The sequence below is a fragment of the Diadema antillarum genome, unplaced genomic scaffold, assembly GCF_040938485.1.
Source record: "Diadema antillarum isolate AM-2024a unplaced genomic scaffold, OU_Dant_1.0 seq00000897_RagTag, whole genome shotgun sequence".
NCBI classification, from domain to species: Eukaryota; Metazoa; Echinodermata; class Echinoidea; order Diadematoida; family Diadematidae; genus Diadema; species Diadema antillarum.
The window spans coordinates 54,023-73,223 of NW_027271758.1; the positions used below are offsets into that span (position 1 = coordinate 54,023).

General features: G+C 37.9%; 2 protein-coding genes across 2 annotated transcripts; one reads left to right on the forward strand and one right to left on the reverse strand.

Moving 5' to 3' along the window:
* Positions 1 to 858: 858 nt before the first annotated feature.
* LOC139741016 (tetratricopeptide repeat protein 5-like) lies at positions 859 to 16,905 on the reverse strand. Its single transcript, XM_071651605.1, has 11 exons — positions 16,874 to 16,905; positions 7,845 to 7,860; positions 7,101 to 7,233; positions 6,445 to 6,656; positions 5,869 to 6,016; positions 5,419 to 5,510; positions 4,843 to 4,896; positions 4,232 to 4,378; positions 2,618 to 2,832; positions 1,639 to 1,783; positions 859 to 999 (listed from the first exon to the last, which is right to left on the reverse strand). Exons 1-11 carry the CDS (start codon positions 16,903 to 16,905, stop codon positions 880 to 882), a joined length of 1,314 nt encoding a protein of 437 aa, XP_071507706.1. The 3' UTR covers positions 859 to 879.
* LOC139741017 (dual specificity protein phosphatase 22-like) lies at positions 12,593 to 18,854 on the forward strand. Its single transcript, XM_071651606.1, has 7 exons — positions 12,593 to 12,645; positions 13,889 to 13,922; positions 14,444 to 14,526; positions 16,215 to 16,264; positions 16,698 to 16,772; positions 17,306 to 17,477; positions 18,377 to 18,854. Exons 1-7 carry the CDS (start codon positions 12,625 to 12,627, stop codon positions 18,671 to 18,673), a joined length of 732 nt encoding a protein of 243 aa, XP_071507707.1. The 5' UTR covers positions 12,593 to 12,624; the 3' UTR covers positions 18,674 to 18,854.
* Positions 18,855 to 19,201: the final 347 nt, after the last annotated feature.

Genomic DNA, 19,201 nt, shown 5'->3' on the forward strand with positions numbered 1-19,201 from the left:
ATTAAATAGCACTTTTCCAATTTTAGTCTTAATCATTTCTCTTCTAGAATCAGAACACTTTGGAAGGGGAAAAGGTGAGAGTCATTCAAGGTGGTAATATATAGAATTGAAAAATGAAAGAAGCTAGGACACAATTAAGATGTTTTTTCTACCACTAAGAATATTTGCCTACAAGAAGTAGCTTTCAGTGAAAACTGCGAATGAAACGAGGAGTAGAAAATGGATTTTTTTCGCACATTAATTAAAGAGTTCAAAATTTGATAACTTTTTGAAGGACACACAAATATCTAACATGACCTTTACACTCAAACCTCAATCCAGCCGACTTGGTCATGTGACTTGTGTTGACCATTTCAAACATTTCTCTTCCTTTTCTCTGTTCACAAAAGACCAAAACATGATTTCTCAACATTTGCCTAGTGAAATGAACTTCTGCACAGGGGATGAGCAAGGTAAAATTTATTACATTTTTTTTCATGTAGCAGACACTTATTTTTCTTGTTTTGTTTGTTTGTTTGTTTGGGGTTTTGTTGGGGTTTTTTTGCAGGAGAACCCCATGCAAAGCAATATCATCTATTGCATATCTGATGTGTCATTAAGATAGCATGTTTGATAACCCATTAAAATTCAAGTAGCCACATCTTTCGATGATATTCAGTTAATTCCTCTTCGGATGTGTTGCCTTCATGTCACTGCCTACAATTCCACAAAGGAAGCCCACTCTTGTGGGAGTTTGATCCAGAGCAAGCTTTGGCCTGGTGATACACAGAAAGCACAGCTGCAGCAGAAAGATGAGACAAGAATATCCTTGTGGTGCAGAGGATGGGGATGGGGATGGGGATACGGGCAGGGGAACCAAGAAGGTGTTCCCCACAGGTGTCAATCACTCTTGGCACTGACCGACAGCGTGGCCGGTGCCTGCTTCTCAATGCCCAGCTTCTTGCCGTTGACCACCAGGGCCACCGGAGTGTTGACCCTCAGGCAGGAGTACTGGATGTGCTGCGAGGTGAGAGAATGTCGTTAGAGAGATGAAAGATAGGCAGCTTCATCCCAGTCGGTTTTTTATCTTCTGGTCTATTTTACAAGTCATTTTTTATTCTCTCACAAAATTCAACTGCAAATAGCCTTTGGATTCACTACAGATCGCACTAACATTTTGACTGTGTCACGTTCTTGAATTGAATGAGAGACACCATAGCACACTTCATGTGTCACATCTCCTATATATAGTTCCCAATACTTTTCGACTTTTTTTTTTTTACATCTCATCACACGTATTTCCTGTTGTTCTCTTTAACGAGCAAGAATGATCGGAGTGATGGGCACCATCTGTTATTCATATCTATACAATTTTATAGCTCTATGTGCGTCAGTGGTCCTAAAGGAAAACATAATGCCTCCGGTGACACTTCGCAGCGAAGGCATGAAAATAACAACAGAAAAGTGATGTGGTGCTCTTGTGAAAAGACAAAAGGAAGTTCTGCAGAAACCACAAATGAGGGCTTTTTTTTTTAGATGCTTCACTAAATCCGACAAGGTCAATTTGTACATGGAAGTCGAGCCTGCGTACGTGAAGTACATCATGAGTAGAACTGCCTCTTGGAATGTCAGGCCAATGTGGTTCATAGGTGCACATACCTTGTCATCGATGGTGAAATCTACTCTACGAAGGTACGGCTCTGGGATGGCTACAGTATCACCAATGATGACCCCTTGACCTTGGGCTATGTTGAAAACATTGACGGCATAGCACGACCCCTCTGAATCTACAATGGCAAATGTGCTGCAGAAAAAAGAAAAAAAGAAAAAAGAAACTGAGCATATATAAAGCACTCAAGCTCACATATAAACCAATCTCTGAGCAAAATAGCTTTGACTTCATTGACTTGAAAACAAATCATATAGAGTTATCAGAACTTTGCAAAATATCATAATTTTGTCATAATTTTGTCATTTCAATAAAAATCTGATCAAACAATCATAAGACAGAGAAAGATTCGTGGCCTGCAGTCTAAAAATCAAATTGAAATCTGGTACTTAAATACATAGGGTACTAAAATCACAAACTATGTAATGCACTATTTGCGATAATATTTGCTATTATCTTCCTACGAGTAAAAACTGCACATTGATCATAAAAGCAGGAAAGTAAAAGAAAATTGTATCTACAAACAATATACCAAAAGCATCTGACAGTTAAACCTCTCTGTGACCACTGATATCAGTTTACAATATCACAGTTTTCTGATACCTCGGCTGCATAACCAATAAATCATTCAGAAAATACATCAGATTTCCTAAATGTTTGTGTTAAAAGTTCTTTCACACCTACATATGTCTCTCTGTTGTTGTTTGTTTGTTTGTTTGTTTGTTTGTTTGTTTGGGTTTTTTTTTTTGGGGGGGGGAGGAAAGGGGTTAACAGTTTATTTCATGTCAGTGTATCTATATTGGGGGAAGTGTGATGCATAAAATGTGTCACAGCCAACTTGACAAGAATACAAAGAAGGCAGCAAGGCGTATTCCTTAAAATCTTTGCGCTGTGGTTTGAACCTGCAAAGCCGGCAAGTGTAAATGACAAATCAACCTTTGACCTCTGTGACAAAATCATGTGACTCACAAGGGGATAGGCTCGTCCGTGCCCACGCTGCAGACCACCTTGCCAACCACAACCTTTTCCTGGTTGGCGCCATCTGTCAGCCTAGACAGCATAACAGCCTCCAGCTTGACTGTCTGACCGGTGGGTGATGTGTACGATCCGCCCCCGTACGGCCCAAGGTCGCTGTCCTTGAAGGAAGACATCAGCTGCTGTAGACGTTTGGCTTTCATCTTGCCCTGTTGAGACAGCAAGGTAAAAGGGAAGGATTATTGCATATATGTTCTAATTTTGTGAGGAGGCATACAACTATTTCATATCTCCTTATACTAACATGTCATCCCAAGTCTCATGGAAAGCCGAAAAGTGTAGATGAAATGTTAAAGTCCTCAAAATCAACAAGTCAATTTGTTTACGATGAGAAAACAAGAATGCAATTGCTGGAAACTGGCAAGTGGACTTGATGGGAAGGAGCAGTATGGATGAAAAAAAAAAGTTATCAATATGAGTGCATACTATTAAAGTTCACTATAAAAAAAAAAAAAAACTGTTTTGACAGCAGCCTCCGCGAAACATCTGATATTATTGAATCTACAGGATTTTCTTTCCCTTGATATTTGGGTCCATTCCCTTTTGGTAGCCAGCTGTAGCTGCAAAGATAACATCTTCGTCTTAATGATGATTGCTATAAAACAAGATATTTTTGCGGCATGAAATTTTTGCGAATTGAAGCCAGCAGCCTTTTTCACGGCATCAAATTTTCACAAGTTGCCGCTAACATTCAATGCACATAGTGTAGAAAAGAACTTTTGTGTGCATTTTAATTTCGTGAATCTCGGCTTTCGAGAATTTCGTGAAATCAAAATGTATGCGAACATTCCTCGTTTTACAGTACAAGACTATTGGTCACACAGGGTTCTTGATGTACCATGGACCACATATTTGATCAATTGCTTCAGTTCAGAGCAATAAGTGTAAGTCGACAATTCTTTCACATCCCATTGGCATTGTCAACTATTGTGTCTCACTTTCAAAATGCAAATGACAAACTAGAGTGTAATCATCCTTGTGAGAAATTAACTATCAGCATTACATTGATTCTGCAAAAGCCATGTGATAAGAACTCTAAATATCCATCAACACTGTGCTAGGGTGGTTGTTCCACTTGGACAATATGAATTTCTCTCACCAGTGAATAGACACCTTTTCCATTTATCTTTTCTTCAAATACTGTAAAAGTGGAAATTTTCGCAATGTGGAGATTTTTGCGCATTTTGCACAACCAGAAACTAGTGCAAAAATAAAAGCATGCGAATGTTGTTGCTTGCCATATGTTCCAGTAATGGATGTCTCAATTCTGCAGAATTAAAAACACGCAAAATTCATCCAGACCTCAAAACCTTTCTGACTGAAAAACAGGGATGGTTTGGTTCAAAAGTAGGAAAAGAAAGAGCAGTTCCCATAGGAGTGTAAAGTAAAATTGTCAAGAAAAATAGGAAACTCCTCTTAAAACAAGAGCTAGGAATGGTCCAAATTCAGAATGGTTGGGAGGTCTGTTCACCTCACCCGGCCAAGCATGAAAAATAACTTGCACGAGAATACCCACTTTTACATCAAAATATTCGTGACACTTGATACCTTCGCTTTTGTGAGTTCTGTGACCCTGGAGAGGTAGCTGACCAGATCGGCTCTCTTCTGTGCAGGTTCGTCCCACACCGGGTCAAGGGCCTTGGCCTGGGCAAAGCCATCCAGAGAGAGTTCATATTCCTCCTGGAACTTGAAGATCTGATAAAGGTAAAACAGCATTACGATGCAACGCATTTTCCAAGACATTATGCAAAAGTAGTCCAAGGAATCTGCTTAAGACATGCTTTCAACATTAATTTACAGAACTCTTGTAAGGGGGATTCTCTAAATTTTGCCAGTGTGAACAGGGTTACACACACACACACACACAAAAAAAAAACATGTGAAACTTACTAGTAATGTTGATCTGATCAAACGTATCAACCACATACATGAATAGTTCAGCTACATTTCTAAATACATATCCAAACAATCAATAAAATCCATCAATACAACAGAATCATGCATTTCTACTTCAAGAGGCTTGTGTCCTTAAGAATAGAATGCCTTACGAGTACAACTGTGTACCGTGCTAAGATGAAAGTTTCTTTGACAGTTACTGATAATGCATAGCACACTTGTTATTTCCTTGTTCTGAAAGACACTGACTGCCAAATACTCACTGTGGCTTTATTGAAGTGCAGGTCTGGATTACACTTGGCTATTGAGTCTCGCTCCTGATAATCACAGAAAAATGAAAATAGAAAAACAAACAAACACATGAACAAAGTTTTCATCTTCTTGAATAAAAGATATGAAGTGGCCCCTCTGTCATAACAGTGGTGAACATGCAATCATTCTTGTGATATACTTTATGAACACTGTAAATTGACTCTTCATTCCCCCCCCCCCCCCCCCCATTGGCCCACAGCCCTAAAAAATGTTCAACGGCCCCTGTGTTTGTCATACAAATCAGCACCTGTCAGATGGTCCTACATGGACTTCAATAATAGCATGCTGAATGCCTGTTTTGTAAGTAATCCTTAAAAATCCTAAAACTGTATACGAAGGGAGGTTTAGGTATCAACACAACATACATCTGATTTTAGGTTGAATCTATTTACATATATGCACAGGTAACATGGAAGCTTAAAACTCCTTTGACATATCATTAGAACAGATGGAATGGGGAGGACATTGACTAAAGAAAAAGAAAATAGAGGGTTAATAGAGGGGAGGGAATCTTTACAAGGACTTACTGCTTGTGCATAAGCTCCAAGGCATTGTTTCAGCATCCCTGCCTTCTGGCCAGTCATGAAGAACATCGATAGGTAGGCGTTGCCTGCTATGACTGGATTGATAAAGTCAAAATCACAGTTACTTGTGATAATCACAAGAGACATTACAGTTCTTGGATTTAGCAAGAGACATCTCTAAATTCATATATCCACACTCACTCCAAGATATTTGGAGGCATTTGAATGGGAACATACAATTTACCTACACATTCACATCAAAGCATTTTGCAGTAAATTTTTCATAGGTATTCCAAATGCAGACATATCTTTAAATCAGATACACACATTACTATGCTTCACACAAACCTCAGGATGGGAACATGTCCTTGGACTTCCACCTCAAATAAGAAAGTTAACAAACTTTCGATCTTTTTAATGGTCCTATTTTATCTCCAAACAAAATTTACTCACACCAAGATGTGCCATCACTCATATCCAGAGACACTGCTTTCTTGGCATAGTCGACACTCTCCTGCAAAAACTTTGCCTTCTCTGTGGGATCCGACCCCAGCTGACGGAGGACCATGGACAGATTTCGCAGCGACACCTTATTATTTTGCTGGTACAGAGGAAAGAATAATCAGTATCATATCACATCCCACCTTGTGTTGCTGTTGAGGATTTTTCTTTCATAGTTATGACCATTACAATAACACTTTTGATCTCAGAGGTGTGAGGAAAAGAAATTAGCTTTGGCAGACAGAAGGTATAACAGATTTTTCTACAGAATTGGAGAAACGCAAACAGCCTATGAATAAAACAACTTTAAACAGCCACTGAATGAAAAAAAAAAAATGTTCTATACAAAAGTTTAAACCATGGGATATCATAATACTATACACTACACTGTTCCTCTTGAAAAAAAAAAAATCCTATCATCAGCACCACCATTATTTTTCAACATCAACATCATTATAATCATAATCAAATAAGTTACAAACTTCATACAGTTATATATTTTGGCCCTTGTGCAGATCAGCAGCTTACATGATTTAGTGCCCCTTCAAAGCAATTCTTGGCTGCCTTCACGTCTTTCTTCTTCCAGTACGTCTCACCAAGGTTGTTCCATGCCTCCACCAGCTTCGGGTCCAGTTTGACCGCTTTGGACAGACACTCCAGGGCTTCGGGGCTGAAGTCGGGAAGGACGTTCCATGCTCTCCCCTTCAGCAAAAGTAGCTCAGCCTTGCAACTAGAATCTACTGTATCTGCAAGGTAAGAAATGTCATCAGCATTAGCAATGCCAATTACTTACAGACAAACCTGAAATGACAATTTTGATATGTGTATTCTATGTCACAAATAATGGACTATTTGGACTATTCACCTGACATATCTTGACCAATCAGTATGGGTGGAGGCAAACCAAACACTGAGAATTTAATAGCAAGAAAACATTACACAATTTTCCTTGCGATATCTATACTGCACAAGGTATCAGTCACATACAATATGTAATTTTCCTTCCCTTCTCACTCCCATTCCACTCCTCCTCCTATCCAAGTACATCTTCACAAAGGTCTATCATTAGTATCAATCTGCTCTCGATTGGTAAGTGGTGCAGTTTAAGGCAAAACCAGTACAAAAGTTTAAGTTGACAGTACATGAGCTTAAATCTGATGAAGAAATCATACCTCTGGCATTACCTTGCAGCTCTTCAAAGAGTTCAAGTGTTTTCTGAAGCTGTTGCTTGACCTCTTCATTTTTATGAACAGCACGGTCGATGGAGTTCCTTTCAAAGAAATGATCCCTGAAGTCATATAAGGCATTAACTGCCTCCTACAAGTGCAAAAATAAAAACAAACAAATAAACACAAACACAAAGACCATCATGGCATACATCTGAACATGATGAAAAGATTTTTTTCCAGCTTAAGTATGTTACTGGCACTACCCCCCCCCCCCCCCCCCGAAAAAAAAAATAAATAAATAAATACCGTCTGTATACTAGAATACTGTGAGCTGACCTGTCCATTTATTTGGCATTCTTTGACATTTCATTTCTTTGTGGATTATGTCACTTTTTTTTTTTTTTTGGGGGGGGGGGTCACTTTTTTAATTTGTCACGCTCACGATATCACGTTATTGACAATATTGTATTTGTATGCAGTTCACGCACGTGGTGATATTTTTGAAGCTTCAGCTCCATTGTTCCATAACTTTGTAACGTTAGGGTTTAAGTACTAGACCAGATTGTCTAGTTAGACAGGTAGTGGAAGTAAATTGAACCTTTGTTAGCCTGCGCTGCGCCGTTGGCGTTGGCTGGCGTTGGATTGTCGTACCGTGCCGCTACGTACGTGAATTATCAATGTATGGGACTACGGATGCCGGTTGCGATGCAATGGTTTTAGAACTAGGAGGGCCTACATAAACATGATAATTACCCCCACCTTGCACTTGTTGATTCTCCATTCAGCCTCTCTACACCGCAAATTACAGCATTAGCCAATTACAGAAATACATCATACATAGTAGATATCAGAATCCAAACGTACCTTCAGCCTGACGATGTTCGGCTTGCTATCATCTGTCGTGTTTTCCGCCATACCTACCGTTTTTAAGGATAATGTTAGTAAAACAACAATAACAACAGAGGCACTAGGTCTAGACTTATTTCAAGGCTGTGTACAAAATGTTTAACGTTAGAAAGGAAAAAAAAAAAACTTTTTATCTAGGCCTAATGATCATTTCCTCAAAGAGACGATACAATTCCCAGACTTTGATTCTGTGTATAACAGAGCATTTGATAATGACATACATTGGTGGTATTTGTTTGTTGATCTATTCATTCATTCATTCGTCAAGCATCATACCTGATGCAAAGCAATTAATCAATTCATTCATTCATTCATTCTTCATTCATTCATTCATTCATTCATTGGGGTTAGTTATCTACTTAGTCATTTACTCATTGGTTCATTTATTCATTTATTTATTTGTTTACCGATCTAAATTCTATCTCTTCATTTTGTAAAGTGGCATTAATGACCCAAAGTAGGGCCTGCTCTAGAGTCAATATCAAGTTCACTGGTAGTGTTATTTGTTATCTCGAGAATATAGCACTGTAAACCATGCAATCACTCATCGTTTGTTTTGCATTTGTTAGAATTAATATATAAATTTGCAAATGAAAGAGCTGATGATTATACTATCATAGACGAGCTTCTACAGTATAAGTCTCCTCACAATATGCATCGATCACAAAACAAATTACTTGTACAGTATACAAAAAACCCTGACAAACAAAGAAGTTAACCTGTTATGTAATAAAAAGTAAAAGATAATAATATTGTTGCATGGTAACTTCAAAATACAGTTCGGTCAGACATTTGGATCTGTTAGACTGGGGCATGATATCGTTTAAAAAGCAAAAACAAGAAATTATATTTTGGGCACAGTGAACTACAATATATGAGTTGATGAGACAATGTTCACCCATTGGAATTGAGGAGTACCGTGATAGTATTGTGATTATTATGGCTAAGAACTCAATCATGTCAAACAGGGGATCCCATGACCCACATAATACAGGTCGTTCCAGTGATGTCGTCTCCTTGGGTTCGAGACTCTTGAAAACGGGGCAAGTCATACCCGGGCCGGGGGGGGGGGGGGGGGGGGGGGGGGGGGGGGGGGAGGTCATCAATTTAGCCAGCGCTGACAAGTTGTCATTTTGCAGTCTCTGACAATTTCAGCAAAATCATCATTGGTTTTGATTGGCTGAGATGCTCTGGTCACTGACTGCTACCATGGTGATTTTCAGAGACTGACAACTTGTCAGCGCTGACAACTTTCATGAAATGGTACCCCGGACCCTCCCCCCCCCCCACGTGGTCAACCATCACGTATACATCATGCTTGTTCAAGATTCTTATCTAGAGATACCCCCTTTAAGGATGGTAATTAGGATTTTGACTAGCTATCACAAACTTTTGGAAGGGACGCCATTAAAATTACTCTCCCATCACGGGCGTTTGGAAGACGTGGAAGGCAGCAAAATTGCCCCCCCCCCCCCCCCCGGCCATCACGGGTTTGAACCTTTACAGCAGCGTACTGACGTATAAATAGGCCTTTATAGGCTACGTCCAGTGTGGCGAAATATCTTGCGAAAAGAAGGTCAGCCCTGCAAGCTTTGCAGCAAAACATCCAATAAACACATTCGGAAGAATCGGGACAATATGACATCAAGAAACGACACTTCTCCCACTTGTGAATTTTTCGGGGGTTTGAAACTAACCCCCTGGAACTAACTTCGTGGGGACCTTATTACAGGATTACTCGGGAAGGATTTGAAAACCACCCCATAAGAATATTTAGGGGTAAAATACGAAAAAGACTCCCTATTTCGTCGATTTTCGGGATTTTCCCCCCGAATCGAGCCCCTCAGAACTTAAAGGTACTGTTTACCATTGGGAATTGTACACATGTAATTTGAAAAATGTTCGAGTTATCAAATTTGATGCATATGTGTAGGTCAGTTGTATCACAAAACATACTACCATAGTATATATCTTAATTTAACAATAAAGCCTAGAATACAAGGAGATATCACTATTTTTCTCAATAAACCATAACTGTAGACAGTTTATTCTAGTAAAAATGTTATTATAACTGTTGTTCGCATTTTGTATATCTACCACTACTTAGCATTGATTATTATACAGATTAACATTTTTACATCGGTTGTTTCTATCACTAACTCACGTTTTAGAACTATTTTGAAGCACTTGGGCTGGGTTTTTGTTTCATCTACAAATGGTAAATAATGCCTTTAAATACCTATTTTTCTCGAACTATCGGGGAACGCATGCTGTAATACTGGAACGCCTGAGTGAAGGGGCTGTGATGAGACAGAGTGATCTGCAAGAATTTTTGTTGCATGAATGTTTATCGGTCTGCAAAGGCTAATTTCAGTCAATGGAACTGCACCCTGTTTCCTAAATGTGACCTTTTTCTTAATGGAACCGTCTGCTGAGCTGGAAATACATGGTCGATATCTTACAGACCGTGATAACAACGTTTTGAAGCTTTTCCATTCTCGTATCATCTCCCCTCTCCCACACAACCCTTCCCACCACCCACCCCCCCCCCCCCCGGCCCCTGTCTCATCTCTGTCTCTGTACGTTCATGCACAAGAATCACTTTGTGAAAGGACTAACAAGTGATTAATGATCTGTATAGGCCTACCCCCCCCCCCCCCGATGTAATGAGGGATCAAGAATTATGCAGCGCATGTCGTTTAAATTTTTTGAACAATTCAAGAGTTTGTGTTTTAAGCTAAATTCGTCAAGAATTTTAAGTTTTTCTTCATGCCTAGGTGACCTTTTCATCAGATAACTGAATGTAGACATTGTCTTGTTTTGTTTCCCTCCCTTTGTTGTCATGCCTATCTTTAGTTCTATATTCCGTCCATGCTTTATTTGTTCTTGTCCTTGTCATAGTCTTTTTTTTCTGATTATTTTGCCTGACATCAGGATATCAAAATCTTATACATGGAGTCCTTGACGGATCTTGAGATGCCCCCACCTTCTGGACTTCACTAATTTTACAAACTATATTTTTCTTGTGAATTCCTCTTTTCCATGTAAAGTTATAAATTAAGATTGTATTGCTTACTTGTTTATTTATCTAAACCAGCGTTAATATCATTATACTTGTATTCATGTTTTGTTGAAAATTACGTAATTGAAAGTTCCTTTTGATGTTACGTATTCGTGTAAGCGTTATGTATATTACTTTGTATTACTTTATATTTGGAAATAAAATCATTTTTTTTTAATCGAGGCAATATTAAAAGTTTATTTTGCGATCAAAGAGAAGTATACACAAAAGTGAGACCGTGCATCACAAACCAACAAAAAGTCGCACACTGCACTGATTTTGTGTCAGGACTCAAAATAGGTGAGATGGAGCAACCTAATAACGGTCAAGTTAAGTTTGTTTTACCCCTGAATACTCTCTAAAAAAAAATCGAGTGAAAATATTCACTCTTAAAAGAGTGAATACAAAAAAGAGTGAATTTAGAGTGACATTGGAGTGAATTTTGAGTGAAAATGTTCATTTTCACTCATTTTGGAGTGACCTCAAGGATCACTCTAAGATTTTGGAGTGATCCTTGACGTCACTCTAAAACGAGTGAAAATGAACATTTTCACTCAAAATTCACTCCAATTTCACTCTAAATTCACTTTTTTTTTTGTATTCACTCCTTTAAGAGTGAATATTTTCACTCGATTTTTTTAGAGAGTATAAAAGCCTTCCTCTACATAGATGGTAAGATTTTGGCATCACAACAACAAATTGGAAATTGTGTTTTTAGCACTTTTTCTAACACTTTTTTGGAGCTCCGTTATCGTGTGATTACTGATTAGGCCCGTGTGTCCATGTAGAGTCTCCTTTTCATTTCTTAAAACTCTTAAAACACTCTTCAATAATTTCAGCTCTAATCATTTTTGAGCGTCAAAAGGCAATTAAGGTTATTTTGCGATCAAAGTGAAGTAGACACAAAATAGGACAGTGTGACCGTGCATGACAAAACCAACAGAAGGCCGCACACATTGATTGCAGCATCATCCTTTTGAAAGGATGATGATGATTACATATATCTGAAAATCTCTTCATGGAATTGTTTATGCTACTTTATTGTTTATCACATCCTGTTTTGGGTCTTTTTCCGGGAGGGGGGGGGGGGTCTTTTGGGGGGTTTTATTTTGTTTTGCTTTTGTATTGTTCCTTTCATTGTACAGCTAGCACGGCTTGAATATACACCCCATACTTTTAATAGAGCCTCTAATGAATTCTTAGTAAACACTTTTCAAGCTATAACAGTATAATTTTGTGTTTTCTTTTTAATTTTTAAGGGAGTCCATGATCTGAATTTAGTTATAGGCCTACATCATTTTAAAGCTTAAATTCTGCTCTTTCAGAATCCGTTCTTAAGGAAAAATCCATATCTGGTGACTTTTGTTGGTTTTGTGATGCAGGATCACCAATAATGATACTCCGTTTTGATCGGTTTTGATTACGTCGCGTTGCGTCGAACGATTGTAATTCGTATCCGAACCGGAGTACTGAGTAGACGCAACCGAGCAAAAACACTAACAACAGCTGCGCATATCTTCTATAAGACAGATCTTGTCAACCGAGGCCTAGCCTGAAGGCTGTAGATCCGACATGGGGAATGGAATGAGCGAGGTAATGATATGTTCATGTATTGCTCTGGCATGAAATTCATACAATTATGTGCGATGAAATCAGCGTGGAATGTTGTGTCCACTTTGCAGAATGAGTCATTGTCAATTAATAACCTCCTGTCCAAGTATATTGTCGTCAACATTCTGTCATTCGCAGCGCAGTCCCACTCGTTATAATGTGTGTGCAGCGGAATATCGTGCTTGCTTTGCGAGTGAATTGGAGAACAGAAACCGAGCGAGAGGATCTTTATGCACGGGTTGTACAGTGCACGTGAATAATGTAAAACACAGATGTGTTGAAGTGAATGGCGTATGATGTTATTTACCGTTTATCCAGCCTAGCTCTAAAGGGTCTCCTTGTTTGATATGTAAGAAGAAAAGGAGTCCTACCGGCTAATAATGATATTAATAATAATCTAAGATCATATAAATTGCTTCTGCATTTGAGTGTATTAAAATTATGGGATTTAATTGAGTAAAACTAAAGACAGTGTGACTGGAATGAATGTTGTAGTTACAATGTAGCTGTTACAAAATATATACATGTCTTACCACACAGTGATTTGAACAGTAGACAAAGATTTGGGCCATTGGGTCATACACTATTTAAAATGCTAAAATTGTAATACTATTTTAAATAGGGCCTATATTTTCCATATTTTGAAATTGGCTCATATAGTACTGTATTGAATATTGGTGAATGTAGCGTCTATAAATCAGTACACATGTATATATTTACCAGATCATTATTTGACAATCATTTAAGAAACTGTCATCTCAAGTTTGCAAGGTGTACTGTATATAAAGTAGACCTATTGGAGGAATAAATGTGATATAATGGAGCCATATCTGCCAGTAGCCATAGCAACATTTTTAGTTTCTTTTATATGTTGTGAGTAAGATGTGTATGTTATTATTCATGAAGCTGATGTACATAGAAAGATGAGAAAATTTGACATGAATTACTTCAACATTATGTTCTGCTCTTTCTCTCTTTTGTTGACCCAGCAAGTAATAGTCACTTCAGCTTAATCTCCCATATAGAGGGTCTGCTTTTGGTTGTGCATCAGTTGGATGTTGTGATACTCTTCTTTATTATCAGTTGTCGTATCCTCTATATTGACAGCTTCAGATTCCATGCTGCAGATATTGTATACTTAGAGAAAATATTACTTATGCATTCTGAGAAAACGAGCTTTGTGTGATAAGCTGTTTTCATTGTTGTTTATGTTTTTTTCATACAGGTGTTGAGTGGTATCTTTGTTGGAAACTTTAGAGGTGAGACATTGCATATAAGGTTCTTGTTTTTGGCAATATTTAAAATGCAGAGTTCTGGCTTATTACTGTACGCAGGTATACTGATTAGATATTGATTCATACTACCAAAGGTCAAAAATCATTGTCAATCATAAAAATACTAAAATCTCAGTGAGTTGGCTCCAGAATGACTATATAACAAATTAAGTGAGGTGAGATGCATGTACAAGGATAATGTGGTGTCTGAAAAGAAATACTTATGAAATTCTAAAATGAAATCAGTGCCAAAAAAAAAAAAAAAAAAAAAATCCTCTCATGCACATGTATATAAAACATCAAAGTGGCTGGTAACTTTTTTAAATTTAAGTCATGTTGAGCCCATACCAAGAAACGCTCACTTAAGCCAAAATGGTACAGCTCAGTTTGGCCATAGCTGATACAATGATTGTTTCTGTGAATGTTTATGTGAAGGCATATCAGTAAAGTGTGTAATTACATTGCATATTGTGACTCCTTTTTGTGTGTGTTTTCTTGTTTGCCAGATTCTAAAGATGACACCCAGCTGGATAACAACAAAATCACCCATATTATTTCTATTCATGACAATGCCAAGCCACTCAGGCCTGTGAGTATAGCTTTTTCACTTGTTTGTTTATAACTGAACAAATACCTGTCTGTACTTATCTGCCTTACTTTGGCAAAAGGAAGCAAGTGACATTTTTATTGATATTGACTTTTTGATTTGATTTTGCATATTTGAGGCGTGCTGTATTTAACTGAAAAATCCAAAAGTTACAATTTTGGCCCATTTCTGAGATATTTGGGTGGCAAAAGGAAGCATTGTGCACAACATTGCATGAAAAAAAAAATGGCAAAAGGAAGCAAGTTACAACCTCATGATTGTCACTTGCTTCCCTTTGCCAAATCATTTATATTTACACACAATATAAAATACTTTTGCAAAAGGGAGCAAGTAACATTCTTATGATATGATTGTCACTTGCTTCCTTTTGCCAATTTTTATGTTTGCTACAAATCTATAATACTTTGGCAAAAGTAAGCAAGTAACATACTCATGATATGATTGTCACATGCTTCCTTTTTCCAGATTTTTCATGTTTGCTACAAATCTACAATACTTTGGCAAAAGGAAGCAAGTTACACAATAAAATGAGTTTCTATGGGAATATCAAAATTCTTCAAATTGTCATACATTTGTAAATGCATCACCATATGACTTGCACCAATACTGACATTATTTCTCATCACAAATTTCCATGATGAAGGGCCTACCCCAAAACATATTTTCTTCATTTGTAGCATTTGTACTTGATGTCACTTGCTTCCTTTTGCCAAAGTAGGGCAGTTATGTCCTTTGCCCTCATTAGCTACAAGATAAGGAATACTTTCAGAAATTATTTACTACTGGATGATATTTCAGAGGTTATATTCATCATATTGAGAAACTTTTTGTATGTTTTTTGTATACTATTGTATGAGCTGTTCTAATGCTTGTCAATTCAATTCATGTTATCAATTTAATGTGATGTCTTTTTAGTATGAATATCTAAATTACATCTGCAGTAAGGAAAAAAAAAACATGTTGTGGAAATTTGAATACAGCAAGTGAATAATTTTGGTAATTATAAATTAATCAACTTGAATACCTGGTACAATGGCCCTTTTCAGTCTAATGTACTTTTCTGCACTGAAGAAAAAAAGAAAGGGTGGTAACTTTTTTACATTACACTACAAATCACATCAGTAGTTCTCTCTTAACCCGTTGTGGACGGATTGATTTTGCTATAACACACATTGCCCATAGACACCTGCCCCAGTATACTCGGGACTTGTCCTTTTGGGGTTGATATTAAAGGAAACACTGTAAGACTACCTGTAAATATTTGAGTATGCAGCATTATTTCACTGTGATGTTATCATGAAGAAGAAGAATGAATGGTGTTAAGTTGGTAAATGACATTACCAACAATGGCATCAGTGCATATTTATGTTTAGAATGTGAATAAACTTGTTCTATGTCTATGAAAGATCAGAGAGAGATGTTAGTACAAGTTTGGGTGGGCACTCATTTATAACAAGAAGCCCAAAAGAAGCAATCATTATTATGCAATGTTGACTTTCTGACAGTCAGTGTATTTCAGACAAGATATGTTGTCGTGACAACAGGTGCAGGAAGTAAACTTATTAAGTCTCACATCCTTGATTGACTGAAGAGAATTTGGAAATTAGAAATATTAAGGCAACAATCATGAAGAGGGCAATCTCTGACAGTCATCTTTCTTCATTTCACAGGACAAGAAATATCTGTGCTTTTGTGCTGATGATGCACCAGGACAAAATTTGTAAGTAAACATTCTTGTCAAATATATCATATATTGTGAAAAGATGGTCATGTTTTGTCATAGATGCAGAGAAAGAAAACATGATTAGCTGAATATATGCATGTCTCTTAAAATGTCATTGGCATTAGAGTATATCAGTGTCATGAGCATCATATTCGGAATGCTTGTGTTTGTGATATGGAGAAGACAATCCCTTCATTTGTGAGAAAATATCAGATATGTGCTTTGAATTTGATTTGATTTGATTTGATTTGATTTGATTTGATTTGATTTGATTTGATTTGATTTGATTTATTCTCAGTATACCACTTTCTTCACAAGTACAATCAATTCTCTGCAATTTCATTAACATTGTACAGAATAAAACTAGTGTGACTATTTTCAACAGTAATTATGCTGTTGGTAATTGATAGTTTCTGCCTTTGTATTTTAGAATCCAATTCTTTGCCGAGAGCAACCAGTTCATTCATGAATGTAGACTGAGCGGAGGGAGGGTCCTCATACACTGGTAAGCATTGTTTCTAGCACCAACAAAGATTGAGAAATCCCAGTACTAAGCACATTGCTGTGAGGACGAAGAAGAACTTGAGTGAATTACAGAGTTATTACAAATTTTCATCATTTTGGTCATAGACAGACATAGCCAGCCACAAAGTTTAAGTTCAGGAGTGACTGCATAATTTTTGCACATCACTTTTGAGCCCCAGTTGTGTTTTTTTTAGCATTTTGGATTCAAGAAAATTCCAAGGCTAGTCACTTGTTACAAAACGGAGATTTCTTAAAAGTCATTGAATTTAGGCAACTCATTCTTATAATTGATTGTAGCCATTCTCCTGATTTTTCTTTGATTCAATCCTACCATAGTCCATCTTGGTTGTTGTGGACTTTAACAAATCATTGTTCCAAATGAAGTCAGTAGGGTTATGTGTTACATACAATGTATTATACACATACTGTAAGTCATGGTTTTTTTTAAATGTGGTATTGTGTAAGACATATGATGTCTTTTAGGGACTTATGTCTGGTCATTTCACACACTAGCCTTGCAGGAGTGTCCAGGAGCGTGACACTGACCGTGGCTTACATGATGACCGTCACTGACTACAAGTGGGAAGACTGTCTCAGAGCGGTCAAGACCTCGCGCTCGGTGGCCCACCCCAACTTTGGCTTTCAGCGGCAGCTGCAAGAGTACGAGTATTCTAGGTTAGCAGAGGTGAGTCTGATTGGATTTCCAGTCCTTCATTGCTGATGCGACACAAATCGTGACTGATAGGCAACAGACGAGGAATCATTTTGCCTCACCCACAAACAAGCAATTTAATCAGTTTCAAAGTCTCAGGTGATTTATAATGTGAAGGAGTTCAGTCATTTTAGATAAAAGCTACAAGTCAGTGGAATCTATAGTAACGCTTGCTTGACAAATGGTGACAGTGTTTCCACCATGTATGCTCATGGAGCATGTAAAATCAAAACTCTGGTGTGAATGTCAGAATGGCTCACTAAATGCTCTTTCACATTGTATTTACTGATTAACTAACCTATAAGTGGTTATGACAGATAAAGTGGGCATATGTTCATTGTACACTGCATGCGCAAGAGGTAGTTTGGAGATTTAGCCCTGCTATGACACTTGCATCCTTGGTCAAGACATTTTATCAACAATGCTCCTTGCTACCTAGTATACATAATGGGCACCATCCTGGTGGGAAGTAGGGCATTGATGTGGTCAGATTTAGCGTGTCTGCACCATGAAGTGACTACCTCGCTGTACTCGGCTCCAGAGAATAAAATAAGTGCATTGCAGGTGTGGCTCTGATTCCACTTAATCAGAGCAAATGTATATATAAACAAACTGTTTTGGGTACCATAATACTGTGCAAAGGCAATACGTGCAACAATTATTGTCACTGCTTATACACTAATCATTACATACAGTACTCTTTGTCACCAAGTTTGTACTCACTGATTTTCTACAGAATATCCAACTTATAAGTAAAATGTAATTGGACATATCGAATATTGGATCAAAATCCCTTTATCCAGTATCTATTGTAGCTGATGAATTTGTGAGCTTACTGTGATTCGTCCCCTATATATGCTTTCTGCCATCAGTTCAAGCAAGAGATAAAACTCAAGTATCCCGAATACTCGCCGGAGGAGGACAGCCAGAAGATGCAGGAGCTCCTGGAGAAATACCGGAAGGAGAACCAGGACCCGCACGAGGGCTTCATCTACCCGCTGCCCCGCAACGCCTACAACATCCGACTGCGCAAAGAGCAGGAGGAGAGGGAGCGGGCAGCCCAGCAGGGGGACCCCCAGAGCCAGGGGGGAGACAGGAACGAGAAGGAGAAGGACGAGACCAGGCGGGAAGCAGAGACTGAAATGGTATACTTTGACCAGCAAGACTGATGAACATGTGGGCTTCATCATTTTCTGTGCTTTTGACATCGTCTGTGTTCTTTTCTTTTCTTTTTTTTCTGCGGGTCAAGTCTTTATTTTAATCAAGGTCAGTGTTATGCTTGTTATGTAGGTGTTATGTTTAAAAAAAAAGAAGAGACAGATAGATGGATAGAAGAGAAGAGAAAGAGAGAGAGAGAGTGGGGGATGGGGGGCAACGGACAAAATAGATATGATTTAGATTATGATAGATGTAATGACTTACCTAGATTTGATGTGTGAGTAAACTAATGGAAAACAAGGAATGTTCGCATGCATTTTAATTTTGTGAATTTTGCGAGAGCCAAGAAATTGCAAAATTAAAATTTGCGCGGAAGTTCTTGTCTACTCTATATGTATTGAATGCCAGAGGCACTTTGCGAAAATTTCATGCTGTGAAAAGGGCTGTTGGCTCCAATTCGCGAAAAAACTTCATGCCGAGAAAAATATCATGTTTTACAGTACCAGGGTTTTTGTGTGATTGTGGCAAGCCTGGCAAGA